Here is a 14802-nt window from a genome sequence, read left to right as displayed (position 1 = left end):
AATTAAAACAAGGCTTCCTAACTCATTTAATGAGATTTTTAAAAGTTTCATTTTAAAACCTGACAAGGAAGGCACATGCACATACAATATCCATAAACCATGTATAAAACAAACTCATAATTGCTGATGCCTGAGATCTAAAAGAAACCAGAGGATTTTCAGTTCATGATGGTCAACAGAGCACCTCTCATCAAATGCTATTGAAATGGCAGATATATGACAATTACTGGGACCAACAGTTGTCAATGGCCTTTGGTATTTCTGATGAGCTATAAACTTATGGAAAATTTAAGTCCTTTTTTTTGGGTTTCTATTGGTGTATGACAGACCCTTCAATAGACTTCCATTCGTACAAATGTCTAAATTCTAAGGAGCTATTAAAATTGAGTATTCATAAACTAAAATTAGTGTTCTATTAGAGGTTACTAAGACATCAAGTCTGTTATTTTAAGGAGGTCTAACTATTTAATATAATGCTATGTCATAATGCTACTGTGCAACGGGGACAGTTTAAGCCCTCTTTTAAAATTAATAGATGATTAAGAATTCGAATGAACACACTAAAACCAATTAGTTCCAGATGGAACCAAGCAACTAACTCCTAAAAGAAACAACTCTTAAAAAATTTATGATTAAAATCAAATTCTAGGGCTTCCCTGGTGGCGCAGTGGTTGAGAGTCCGCCTGCCAATGCAGGGGACGCGGGTTCGTGCCCCGGTCTGGGAGGATCCCACATGCCGCGGAGCGGCTGGGCCCGTTAGCCATGGCCACTGAGCCTGCGTGTCCGGAACCTGTGCTCCGCAACGGGAGAGGCCGCAGCAGTGAGAGGCCCGCGTACCGCAAAAAAAAAAAAAAAAAAAAAAAAAAAAAAAAAAAATCTAGAAACCACAAAACCCATAAAACAGCAATAATCTAAGACAAAGGGTCTCTGAAAAATAAGGTAATAGTTGGCGATCAAAAACATTTGTAAGGAATTAAAGATTTGACAATGCAATAGGCATCTTGAAAGATTATAAAGAAATTCTCTCAGAAAGTAAGTGACATGAGATCAATATGGTAGTCTAAATAGCTAAACCATAGGGTTTCCAGGAGAGAACATGTAAGTTAAAAGGAACCAAAGGAATTTCCCTGAAGCAGGAAAAAATATTTAGATTTTTAAAAGAGCCTAACCAAGTGCTATGAGGGAACAATGAAAAGAAATAGAACTAAATACATCCTGGTAGGGCTTCCCTATTGGCGCAGTGGTTAATAATGGACAAAAAATGGACAAAATGTCTTCTAAAAAGCCCTTTCAGCAATTTAAAAATACCATCAGCAATGTTAAGAGTCCTTGGGTAGGGACTTCCCTGGTGGTGCAGTGGTTTAGAATCCGCCTGCCAATGCAGGGGACACGGGTTGCATCCCTGGCCTGGGAAGACCCCACATGCCGCGGAGCAACTAAGCCCGTGTGCCACAGCTACTGAAGCCTGCGTACCACAACGAAGAGAAGCTCCCGCTCGCTGCAACTAGAGAAAGCCTGAACACAGCAATGAAGACCCAACACAGCCAACCACCGCCCCCCCCCGCCAAAAAAACCACAAAAAACAAAAAAATAAGTCAATTTATAAAATAAATGAATACATCTTGGTAAAGTTTGTGAACTTCAAGGGTAAAGAGAAAATGAAGTTACCTACAAAGGAACAAGAACCAGTTTAACAACATGGTTATTTACAATATGTAACGTAAGACAGTGGAGAAACGTCCACAAACTTCTTAAAGGAAGTATAACACCCTAAAGATTACCCAAAGAGGTACTCTAACAAAATTAAAAAATGCATCGAAGAGAGGGAAAGCCAAGGGTTACTAAAAAGAAAACAAAGAGAATGCTGAAAAAGAAGTGACGTTAAGGCAAGCTAATGGTCTTATTTTGTCCATTTTGGCAGAGGATTTTAAAAGTTTAGATGTCGATAAAACAATATAAGGATAGCAATTACAAAAAAGAGGAGTAAGAAAATTAAGATTCAGAATATGAAAAAAGCACCAAGAATTTAGAGCCTCAGGCTTTTGTCCTGCAGATAATTTACCTAACCAAGTGACCTTGGTTTTCAAGACTGTTTAGGGTACTTGGAATAGGACATAAAAGCACAGGGACATACCTTTGTTGAGTAGAAAATCCAGTAAAAAGGGGATTTCATTTATATTATGGATGGCAATCACACGTGATAGAGCCTGCTGGAGAGTTGCTGCTTTCCACCCCTTGACTGCGTCACTCTTGATAAAGGATGGGACTTAAGAGTCAACTCAACTTGAGAGCTGACTGTAGTCATTTTGGCACTGGAGAACACACTTCAATAATGGTTATGTCCATTTTCCATGTTTATAGATTCCTGGGTGGTAGCTAATGGCCTCACTGTTTATTTCTGGTCAATGGGCTCAAAGTAATTATCCCATTCAGGATCATGCCCTATGGGGCCTTCCACATTGGGGATATATTACTGCTCATACTTTGCATATTACAATTGAAGTTTCGTGTCTCAACTCATGCTAAGGCCACCAGAGAAGAAGTTCATTTTAATGCCACAGCTGACTAACTTGCTCACACTTTTTAAATAAGCTCAGATATTACTACCTGTCCTTGGTTCAGTGGGTCCATGAGATGTCCAGTCACCGCAGTCCCCAGACCCTTAAATATGGGCTAAACACCATGGCATCCCCATGACACTGGCCTTAGCCCAAACTATGGCCTCTCATTGTGATCTTTGTGTCCTGTCCTGTCATTGGCATTATGGCCAATGGAAATCCATACCAAGGAATGAACACCCCTTCTCTGACTGGCAAATTCATTTTGTTAAGCCACTGCCTCAATATGCTGGCGCAAATTGCTATGCCCTCAACAAAGATTGATTGTTAAGACAGGCCTGATCTTGGTTTATCCTTCCTGTCATGCTACTGCTAACAATAGTATTATTATAGGCCTCACAAAATGTTAGTTCCCTTTGGGCTTCCTGGTAACACTGACTCTGATGAGGGTACATATTTTACTGCTCATTCAGTCTGGACATGGGCTGTAAAAACAAGGCATCACTTGAGCTTCCAATCTGTCTTACTGTTGGCAGACAGCAGGCTAACAGAGAAACATAATGGCCTACTCAAGGATGCTCTCTTAAATTTACAAAATGGACAATGGTCTCCTAAATGGGTCTCTCTTTTGCCCACTTTATTCTGAACTCTTAACCTTTTAATTCACAGGGCATCCTAATTAAACGCAATGAGGACCTCTCCATTCCCTTTTCTGGCCACAAAAGGGGACATTCCCCATATATGAATCTATGATCCCAAAGAAAATCCCCCCTCACTTAAAGACCCCTTCCCTTTTTGATCCTGGTGCAATATATAGACTGGCACTTACCCAGAGAGTGGATAATAGACTGGGATTCACTGGAAATTGAGGGCCCTCACACTCCCAAACAGACTATTCTGTATGCCACGAGAAAGGTCTCTGCCAAAGACCTTGCCCAATATATTGGGTTGGCAAAAAAGTTCGTTCAGTTTTTCTTCCGTTAAGATGGCTCTAGTAGCTTAGCTGTCTTTAACTTAATTCGAAACAATTTTGTTAGACTGTATTGTGACAGCTGTCCTATCAGCATGCATTAAAAAAAAACCTTATCAAAATTGGTGAATTTTTGTGTAGCCATTTTAATATTGAAGATGGGAGGGAAAAAAAGCAATGTTTTCGGCATATTATGCTTTATTATTTCAAGAAAGGTAAAAACGCAACTGAAATGCAAAAAAAGATTTGTGCAGTTTACGGAGAAGGTGCCGTGACTGATGAACGTGTCAAAAGTGGTATGCAAAGTTTCATGCTGGAGATTTCTCGCTGAAGAATGTTCCATGGTCGGGTAGACCAGTTGAAGTTGATAGAGATCAAATCGAGACATTAATTGAGAACAATCAACGTTATACCACACGGGAGATAGCCAACACACTCAAAATATCCAAATCAAGCACTGACATTCACTTGCACCAGCTTGGTTATGTGAATCGCTTTGATGTTTGGGTTCCACATAAGTTAAGCAAAAAAACAATTCTTGACTGTATTTCTGCATGCGATTCTCTACTTAAACTAACAAAAATGTTCTGTTTTTAAACAAATTGTGACGGGCAATGAAAGTAGACATTTTACAATAATGTGGAACGGAAGAGATCGTGGGGTAAGCGAAATGAACCACCACCAACCACACCAAAGACCAGTCTTCATCCAAAGAAGGTGATATTGTGTATATCGTGGGATTGGAAGGGAGTCTTCTATTATGAGCTCCTTCCGGAAAACCAAACGATTGATTCCAACAAGTACTGCTCTTAATTACACCAACTGAAAGCAGCACTCGACGAAAAGCATCCGGAATTAGTCAACAGAAAATGCATAATCTTCCATCAGGATAATGCAAGACTGCATGTTTCTTTGATGATCAGGCAAAAATTGTTACAGCTTGGCTGGTTCTGATTCATCCGCCGTATTCACCAGATACTGCACCTTCGGATTTATTTTGGTCTTTACAAAATTCTGTTAATAGAAAAATTTCAGTTCTCTGGAAGACCGTAAAAGGCACCTGGAACAGTTCTTTGTTCAAAAAGATAAAATGTTTTGGGAAGATGGAATTATGAAGTTGCCTGAAAAATGGCAGAAGGTAGTAGAACAAAAGGGTGAATACGTTGTTCAATAAAGTTCTTGGTGAAAATGAAAAATATGTCTTTTATTTTTACTTAAAAACTGAAGTAACTTTTTGGCTAACCCAATAGTTTTAAAGGTTCACTAACTGGAGATCCCTCTTTGCAGGAAATGGAGGTCTTGGTGCCTGGCTGGCCCCACGTCTACAACTTTATGGTTCTTCCAAAGAGGAAAGGAAGATCTTAAATTAGTTCCCAGTATCAACACTCTTAAATAGGATGCTAGCTCTGAATCCATGCTATTACGGAGATACTGACTGAGAAACCACTACATAATCTGGGATAACAATGCCCGTGGCCCCTATAATATATAGGCACCTCTAGCATGCCAAGGCCCGGAGACCACAGGGTTGAAAATATTATGCAACATTCTAGCATAACATTTTGCCAGACTCTGGTTGGCCTGGCAATGCCTCATTTGGCTGGCCTGGGTCTGGGATTCTACCACTCCAGCTCAATGCCAAACTCCTTGGGTCCTTTCTTGTCTATGCTGTGACTTCACTTGTTTGGGGTATTCAATCAGTCCACAGTTTTCCTGTAAGAAATTACATTATAACTCCTGGGGACAAAGGAATACTGATATTCAGTCACTTCTCTAAGTACTTCTCCAATGTATAAAACTTTCCATCAAAGTTTTGGGGCTAGGCCAGGACTCCCATCAACCCAGCATCCTAGATAATGATTTCAGCATAATTGATAGTCCCAGACTCGATGCTGACACCCTCAAATGTTAACTGGTCCCATATCTGCTGCTATACTCATCACAACTCCATGGCCCCATGAGCTGATTTCCCCTCATCGGACAGTCTCATACTTCACTCTCTATTATTCCCCTATGACGACCCCACATTTCCTTCTTCCTCAACTTGATGGACAACATTTTTTGTAATAGTAACAGAGAATGTCACTTGAGCACTAAACCTCCAGCAATGTTACCAGGTGCCCCAGGAGACGCAACCACTTATACAAATAACTCTTGCTGCTCTGGAGGTCTTCAATATTCATACTGACTACCTGTCACCCTCTCCAGTTAAGGAGTCCACAATAACCATGTTGGTACTAGTGTCAGCTAGGCTAGGAACAGAGCATATGCAGACTTGAACAGATTAAAATGTGGCAAGGCTAAGACAGGAGGTGAGAGAGAAGAAAAGGCAGTTGAGGAAGTTAAAGGGGACACAACTGGGTATAAAAGTGGGTAGAAGAGCCAGAGGTAGGATATGAAAGGAGTCAGAATCTTTATTTGGTGGGTTTTAGCATGGAATTGTTGCAGCAGGACACCACAACCTCACCAGGTGCTTCCTCGCTGACTTCCCCTTCATGCCCTCCCCCTAGGCTGCAACATCAACTGGCTACAAAAGGGAGCACTGAGACATCTTTTTACCTATTATATTTGGCCTCATCACCAGCTTTGGTGTAATAGACACAAGGTGTTTAGGTCTTTTTAATTCTGTAACAGATTCATCTCATAGAGGCTACCCAGATAATGGCATAACTCCTGGCCGACCACATAAACCAAACAACTCAGGTCTTAGAAGCCCTTAATGAGGGACAAAGCAATCTATTTGCTATGACAATTGATAATACATTACATTAAACTACCTACTGGTATTTCGAAGTGGAGCTTGTGCCTTGAAGGGGACCTCCTGTTGCATGTGGGTTAATAATATAGGAAAGATATCCAGAATAGTTCAACAAATAAAATAACAAACCAAAACAGCCAATTATATTACTAAAATACTCCAAGAGATTCTCAAATCCCCATTAATTTCTTTTCCTGGCCATCTCCTTCTGCCTGGGGTGCAAGGCTCTACACTATTATTTATGGAGCTAAAATAATTGCCGGACTAATTACTTTGGGCTGGCTTTGCAAATCTGGTCCCTTTCAAGTACAAGTTTATTTACAGGGAACCTGGGAGGTTGTTATGCTAATTCAAACGCCAGGGATGAATCAAGACTTTAAAGAAGGAATTTTGACCTACACTGACGTTTGCTTTTATGCTCTAAGTCTCATTTACTGCTTCCTTCATCATCTTGAGAAGGCTCACCTGCTCCCCACCCCAACCCACAAGAACATGTATCCTCTTGCTGCCTTTTAAACTTCCCCTTTATAAATAAAGGCCTGTGCACTTGCTTTTCTCTGTTCTGGGGCTTTCTCCCAAAGAGAGCCATCCTTCCCTGTCCCTTGACCTGGGACTTCTCCAACTGTGTTAACAAATCCTTTTTTGATCATACCAAAGGACTACTGTCAGGAGTTTTTCCACCTGAAACTAACCTTGGGAGGGAGCCTCTCCATGTCAAAATGGAGTTGCTGTAACACAAGGGAACATTTCCTCAACCTGATCAAGAGGAACAAAACAGTCAACACAAAATCTTCTGCTAGCCTCAAACTTTTTTTTTTGGCTAACCTCAAACTTAATGGTGAAATACTGACTGAATGCTTTCCCCTCTGAGTTCAGGAACAAAAAATAAAATAAAATAAAATAAAAAGCATTTAGTAGAGTCACAGGATACAAAGTTAATAAACAAAAAAACTCCTAAATTGCTTCGGCAAGGCAGTTAAGCATCTGAGTCTGTAGTAGCCAAAACTTCCCCCTCTAGACACCCCGAAGTATTAAAATATGTGTGCTACTGGTACAAGGAGGCTTTCTCTATTTCTACACCTCCCACTAAATTCCTTTGCAGTTTTAAGGAGAATTCTAGAAGCATATACATCTCGTGTATTGTCCTGAATATGTATGGCACTCAATAAATGCCAGTTAATAAATATGAGGTTTTAACAACAGCAATACTCAAAGTAGTGGTGATGTCAAAATGCAAGGACATTTTCTATAAGTAACTACAAAGTACCCACAGGTTCCAAAACAATTTTCTACAGTAAGAAACAATTTTCTATACTATAGCTTACAGGTCTGACATTTAATTCTGAGAATGGAAACCATTCTGATTGGGCTTTTTAGACCAAAGTTAGGGACTAACCATTGAATAAAGACATGTTTCCTATCACACCTGCAATGTAAGTGTAGCACAAAAATCCAAGTGTACAATAATACTACTGATTACAAATGATTCACAATACACTGCAAAAAAGAGTTCTGTAGTGTAGTAGTTATCACATTTGCCCGACACAATACACTGCAAATGGATATTTATTTGAAACTGGACTCTGACCTTTCTCTATTTCATCACCAACTAGAAAGATACATAATCACACGGTGGACAAATGTGGATAGTAAAATTCTACAAGGATATAAAACACACAGAGAACACTGCTAGGTTATTCCAGCTTGGTATGAACAAATTCAACTCCACTTACCTAGGAGAAAAAGTGATGGGCCATAATATTCTGCATTGCTGATGATGTGTTTCAGGGAGGTAGGCAGAGAACCATCCATCACTAAGAGAAAAGCAAACATCAAGAAGAATATGATGAGACCAGTAGTAGTTTGATGGGTGGGGATGATGGATCAATATATTACATATACCACACGGTGGCAAAGTCTATGTTGATTCCAATTTAATGGCCTCCACTTGTCTCCTCCTGATATTCTATTATTTATTCCTTGTCCATGCAATAACCTTTTAACAGTAGGTCAAAGAATAAAAGAATACAGACACTGAGAGACAGAGTGGGGTAGCAGGCTGGAAGTGAACACAGATTCAAAAGCTGGAAAAGGAAAAAAAATAGGTTGAATCATTATTAAATAGTTGAACGAACAATCCTTAGGTCTAGGAAAAGTGACACTAAAGGACTAAAAGCTATTCAAAATGGCATGGCCTTTTCCTAAAAAGTATGAAAAGGACCAATTTTTGAGAGAGTCAAACACCCCTCCAGAAAGTATCTAGAATCAAATACCATGTCGTATGCCATCTGAGAAAGCAGGGTCCTGAATGGCCTTCTTGAGGAAATTCAACATGGATTTCAGAAGTGCGGCTCGCTGTGGAATACACTGGACTCCTGGCAAGGGAGAAAGAGGATTATACTGGTTCACCATTATGTACAATGAGCAGGTACATAAAACAAATTTTTAGATCCACATGCACTATAGCAACACTAGCAGACATGCGAAGTGAAATCTCTGGATGTTGGGAAGAACATTTACCTAAGCTTTAAAACTGGAAAAAATAAATCACCAAGGACTACACAAAACCTATACTAAAATTAAAAGTCTAAAGTAAAAAAGAAAAATTACGAAGTAAAAAGATTAACTCTGATCCTCAGTTACTATTTTGAATATTATCTGCCCTCAAACATGGATGTTTTGATAAAATAATCAAAGTATGAATAGTTGGAAAATTATAAAATGCTATGAAATAAATGTTAATACGAGAAAATGAATACCAGAATGGCAAAGTAACAGTCACAGTCATAAGAAGCAAACCTCCAAATGTACTGCTTAAGCTCCCCCAAAGCACCTTGCTTCACTAGTTTAGTAATTCAATCACTGTTATCGGCTGTGTCTCTCCACGTCTACATACCAGGACGAGGGCCAGGGCCAGAGGAGATGCTAGTGCTGCTGGAACTTGATGCCCTTAATTCAACATCCAGCCGGTGCTCCATAGGGATGGATGAGCCGGGACTACTTTCCATAGTCACATCTGCAACTAAAGTAAAAGTTATGATAAAGAAATTAGAATAAAAGGCACCACCAAAGAGAAGGTTATTTGAGAACAATTTTTTTCCGTAAGGTGAGATGAATGATATCAAAATGGAGAAGGATTAGAATATTGAAACCCAAAATGAAAATACAGTTGACCTTTGAACAACACAAACGTTGGGGCCCCAACCCTCTATATAGTCAAAAATCTGCATATAACTTTATAGTCAGCCCTACATATCCGAGGTTCCACATCTGCGGATTCAACCAACTGTGGGTTTTTCTTCTGATCTTTTTTATACATACACAAACATACATACATGTGCCTACTTATACACAGGAAAACGCAAACTCATGGTTTTCTAACCTGCTTTTCAGTGAATATACAATTTTCTCTACGAGTATATCACAATCACCAAGATTAGTTTTTAAAAATGTAGATTTCCTGGTCTTACTTACTAAATCAAGCATTGCACTAAATCTTTATTTTAGCAAGCACTTTAATTTATTCTTATGCTTACTAAAGTTTGACAACCACTGATTTATAGTGAACAGTGAGTCTTTAAATTGTCTTCTACACCACCACATTTAGGAGATGTCACATTTTAATCAGCACTCAGGACCACATGACCACACCCATTACCTCAAATGCCAAGTCACCCACTGTAGACTAGAGATAGAAATTGGGTAAAGGGGCTTCTAGGGGCAGCAATGCACATAGTTAATTGTGTTCGGGAAAAAAAGGAATGAAAACTTAGGTATATTTAGTGTAAAGAATGAAAGCATTATAAAAATTCTAATACCTTTATTATTAGCATGATAACAGATATATGTAATGACATCCTGGGTCAAGATAAGATTAAATTCTAAGAAAGCTGTTTTGTGGAAGTTTTTTATTTTTGGTACTATTAAGAGCTACGAACTGGGGGAAGTTTTAAAAATGGACTTACCTGATGCACCCCAAGATTAAGAATACCTTGTCTTCTATCTTTCAGATTTTATGATTTAAAATTTGTTCCCTACCCAACAACTTTTTCACCTCTCCCTTTCCTTCTCAAAATGGCCAGGTAGTTTCACAGGGTCCCATTTTAGTGTCTACATTCTCCTTATCTTTCCCTAACACATATTTAAACACTTATGATATACGTATCAGGCACTACTGGAGATTACAGCAGTGAACAAAACAGTAACCTGATCTCACGGAGCTCACACTTTATTGGGAAAAAGAAGATAATGAACCAATGCTTATAGTAACTGTTAATTACCATCCATATCAGTTTCCATTTCTTCTCCTTCTTGTGTAGTACTGGGTCTCTGGATCTTTGGCTTGATCACAAAAGGACATTCTTTTCGGCACAAATCCACTTCATGCTACGATCAAGGGGAAAACAGTAAGATAATCCTACATAAATAACGGAGATTAAAAATATTTATAACAAAAGAATATCACAGGCAGATTACAGAACTGGTTTCTAAAAACAAAAGAGGGATAAAATGGCTCTTTAGGGTTATAAGGATAGTTCCTAGGCTCAGCTCTCACTACATACAAGTATATGCAAAGTGCTCCGAAGTGCTCCTTGTATACCTCAAGTCTATAAATGAAGATAGAAAGTCCACTATGGGATTGAAAAGCTGCCATGTCCAGATTGGTGATGAGGTCAACCACTCTGACAGCTCTGGTGACAAATGTTATCTGGTCCTGTTCATCACCAAGAAACTTTATGACCTATGAGGGAGAGAAAAAGGTAAAACCAATCAAATGAAAAGACACAAAGCTGTAAATAATGTGCTCTTCTGGAAACATGCAGTCTAGGGTTTCAGAGAAGCAGCATGGTATAGAAGGAAAAAAATATATGTTTGATTTTTGGTGCTTGCCAAATGATAGCTCTATCACTTCTGAGACTCAACCTCCTGAGGTGATAGGGACATAAATTACCTTTCAGGATTAAATAAAATATTCAGGGAGAAAAGAGCTGGTGCCCAGTGCCCAGGCACATGGCAAAGCCTATCATGCCTAAGGTCACGATAAGATGTGGCAATATCTTAATTAGTACCCAGGGCCTCCTATCACATCATGCTGGACTATGAGCAATTCTAAATAATGGAAATAGCTGCTCTTAAAAGTTGTTAATGAAGATAACTAGAAGGCCAAACTTGAGAAATTAAGTATAACATTTTCTGGGTTACGCTTTCTTATGCTAACTGTTCTCACTGCAAACCATTCACAACTCTGTACCCTCTTAGTTGATTTCCCCACAAATGTATTTTTTAAAACAAGTAGAGCACCTTCAATAAGGCTTCCATCATTCCACAGGAGACCAAGGCTTCGCCACCAGCATCGTAGCTGGCCAGATGATATAAAAAAGAGAAGAGAGCAGTGGCAAACTGGTGAGGGTATGGATCCATGGAAGGATCTACAAGGGAAGTGGAGAGAGAGAGAGAAAGAATAAGCTCAGAATTTGGTGTTAAGTTGGCAGGATGCTAAACAAAGGCAGACAAAGCAAAGGGTAGGGTTCCTCTTGGTGGCTAGGACAATAACCACCAAAACTTTACCAATCATGGCCTGGATACAGTTCCGCACAAGTACAGGCAAAAATCCATGGTAGGAGGCAGTTCCAGTACAGTCAATAATACTGCTGAGCTTGGGAGTTCTCTCCAGGTGGACAATTGATGTTAATGTTCGTAAAGAAGCAGCTTTAATCTCCTTTGAAAACAGAAAGTAAACATGGGATGTGTTAAATAAGAAGTAGATGACTGAACCAAGTTGCTAATACCCACTCTAAAATTTAAGTTATTCTACTGGTAATTGCTTGGAGTAGATGGAGGTCTGTTGAGAATAACATTGAAAATCCTGCGTTTGTTAAATTTGCAGCGAAATATCCAAAGAGGAAAGGGCTAAGCTTCCCTCTTGGGGTTCATTTTAACCTCTGGGAAAAACCAAAAATCAGATAAATACATATGAGCCTGATATACACAGGAAAATATTAATAAATACTTACCATAAGCTGCTTATCTGTTATCTGAAGGACATCTACCAACTCTTCTATCAACCCATTATACAAGATACTGTTTGCGGACTCCTGCAAGGCATTGGAATACACTGCAAAAGGAGAAATAAACACTTTAGGCAAGAAGGCAGTGGTCAAGCCACTGCCCAATGACAAACCTTTTGGCACCTACTGGTTCTGGGGAAGGACTCCCTTCCCACCAGCAATGGAGGGCAGAATCACTGAATTCTAGAGGACTGGATCAAACACAGTGATAAGCTCTAAATACCCACCAAACTGACAGATTCTCCTATTAATGATATTGTCTTGGGCAAAGATTTTCAGGAATCAAAAGAGAATGAAGAATTAATATTTTATAACATCACTACTTGATAACTCTATTACACCCAGGACTTCCATTTTAGTCTCTTCATGTGTTTCTGTTTTACACTGGAAACACTTATACAAACTGTAAAGAACAGAATTTATGGACTATTGCAGACTAAATCAGAAACTTGTATGACACTGTAGTAAAATTTGAGAGAATGCATGTAATCTACTTCCAATAAATCCCACACAAAGGTAATACTGAACACAGTCTCCTGAAGTGCAAACTAATGGGATTTGAGCACATTCAGTTTTCAACAAACATTTCCTGGGTACCCACTAACATACCAGAAGTTATGCTAGGTATGTTATGCTAGGTATGAATACAAATAGAATAGTAGGAATTTCATTTCAAGGAACTCATAGTTTTAAAGAGTAGAAAAACAAGTAATTACATAATGAAGGATGGTAATATTAACAGGAGCTACCATTTTATACCTATGTGCCTGGCCTGTGCTAGGTACTTTACAGGTTTTCATTTAATCCTCAGATCAGCTTATAAAATACTTATTAAATGAGGAAACTGAGGCCAAAAGGATAAACAGGTGCCTAATAAACTGCAGTCAGGGCGAAAGCCCAGGACTGATTTCAAAACCAGTGTGCTTTCCACTGTACCACCCTACAGTTAAAAGTAAAATGCACAGTACTATTTAATGAATTTCAAAATTATACTCCCAAAGAAGAGGAAGATGAAATGGCAAGAGGAAAAATAGGGCCCAGAGGAAGACGACTATCTGAACGCTCATTAAGAAAAACAAAACAAAAACCGCCCCACCCAAATAAAGACTAAACCTATGTGATATATGTCAATCATATCCTCTTTCTGATCCAACATTAAGGAGCCCAAGGATGATGAATACAGTGAACACTAGGAATGCTGGCAATTTTACAATTTAACTTGCCACCTAGGTAAATACAATAAGCCCCATAGCAACAAAGACAGATGAAGTTCAAAGGAAATCAAGTCTAAACTGCCTAACCAGGGCCTGTTAATTATAGGGTGTTATTCTCTTACCTAATATAGATATTGCATGCAGCCTGGCCTGAACAGCTTGCAATCGCTTCCTGTGATTAGAAAAGCCATGGGCCAGCCGTATGTGTGTAAATAACAGCATCTGTAGAGACATAAGACCTAAATTAGGAAACCAATGGAAAAGGTGACTATACTTTCTGAGGAAGGGCTAAATCTTACTCACGGGGCTACTTGACATTTGGCAAGAGTTCTGATTGTTATTAATCAAATCAAATATTTGATCACCATTACAATGAGCAGAAAAAAATAACACAACTAAACATTTTCTTCTTTGGTATCCAAAGTGTTGAGCTACCACCACATATTAGATATTCATGGTGAATAAGGCTGCTTCTGTTTTCCTCAAAGTCTCACCAGGACCTAGGAAGTCAGTTTAAGTGTTGGCCTCATAAAAGATGAGGAAACTAAGGCCCACGGAGGCTAATTTGCCCACTGTCTGACTCCATTCTTTCTGCTATGCTATATCCCAGCCCCAGCACATATCACTGATCTATATGGATAACAACCACACCCTTTAGATATTTTTAAGACATATCATACCTGCTTATCCTTAGGAATGCTGTACATTTTGGTAAGAGATTCCATGATTTCAGAAGGGCTTTCTGAAATCTACATTAGAAAAAAAACTGTTAGGAACAAAAAGTGAACCAAATGTTAAGAACTAACCCATAGTCAAAGATTCCTCTTACCTTGTCAAGTTGCTCTATGTGAATATAATGTAGTGTGTTACTAGATGTCTGAAATTAAAAAGATAGGAGAGTTGTTAGGAGTCACTGTATACCTTAGCTTCCCCCTGCCATAGGACTGCAAGAGCTATCTGAAAAACAAGATGTCACCCCTAGGTTGAAGCCTCAACTGAATGCTCTCAAAAATCAAAATATTCTTTAGAATCCCCCCAAATGTTCATTTTATATATTTTCAGCAAAGCTTCTTTGAAACCAGTAGATTAAATATATAATGCACATAGCCAGATACATTTCATGTTCTTCCTTATCCCTTTTTAACCTGTATTGACTTAATACCTACAGCCTCTGTATTCACAGTAGAGTGAATCCATGTAAATGGTTTCTTTCTAAATATGCATTAGAGCTGTT

General features: G+C 39.0%; 1 protein-coding gene across 14 annotated transcripts in view; it reads right to left on the bottom strand.

Moving 5' to 3' along the window:
• Window positions 1-14802, bottom strand: part of HUWE1 (HECT, UBA and WWE domain containing E3 ubiquitin protein ligase 1) — a 143268-nt gene that overhangs the window by 78427 nt on the left and 50039 nt on the right. For 12 of the 14 annotated variants that reach the window (XM_073798947.1, XM_073798948.1, XM_073798957.1 and 9 more), the window contains 11 exons: window positions 14398-14445; window positions 14249-14317; window positions 13691-13790; window positions 12301-12422; window positions 11855-12005; window positions 11588-11715; window positions 10887-11027; window positions 10567-10672; window positions 9183-9308; window positions 8560-8661; window positions 8020-8100 (listed from right to left, as the gene is read on the bottom strand). In XM_073798947.1, the coding sequence (XP_073655048.1) occupies window positions 8020-8100; window positions 8560-8661; window positions 9183-9308; window positions 10567-10672; window positions 10887-11027; window positions 11588-11715; window positions 11855-12005; window positions 12301-12422; window positions 13691-13790; window positions 14249-14317; window positions 14398-14445 (1174 nt within the window). The remainder of the gene's footprint in view (window positions 1-8019; window positions 8101-8559; window positions 8662-9182; window positions 9309-10566; window positions 10673-10886; window positions 11028-11587; window positions 11716-11854; window positions 12006-12300; window positions 12423-13690; window positions 13791-14248; window positions 14318-14397; window positions 14446-14802) is intronic. The other 2 variants (XM_073798951.1, XM_019943500.3) reach the window with 1 other exon arrangement.

The sequence above is a fragment of the Tursiops truncatus genome, chromosome X, assembly GCF_011762595.2.
Source record: "Tursiops truncatus isolate mTurTru1 chromosome X, mTurTru1.mat.Y, whole genome shotgun sequence".
Lineage (NCBI taxonomy): Eukaryota > Metazoa > Chordata > Mammalia > Artiodactyla > Delphinidae > Tursiops > Tursiops truncatus.
The sequence above is the reverse complement of the archived record's forward strand: the minus strand, read 5'-3'. Positions and strand labels throughout refer to the sequence as shown.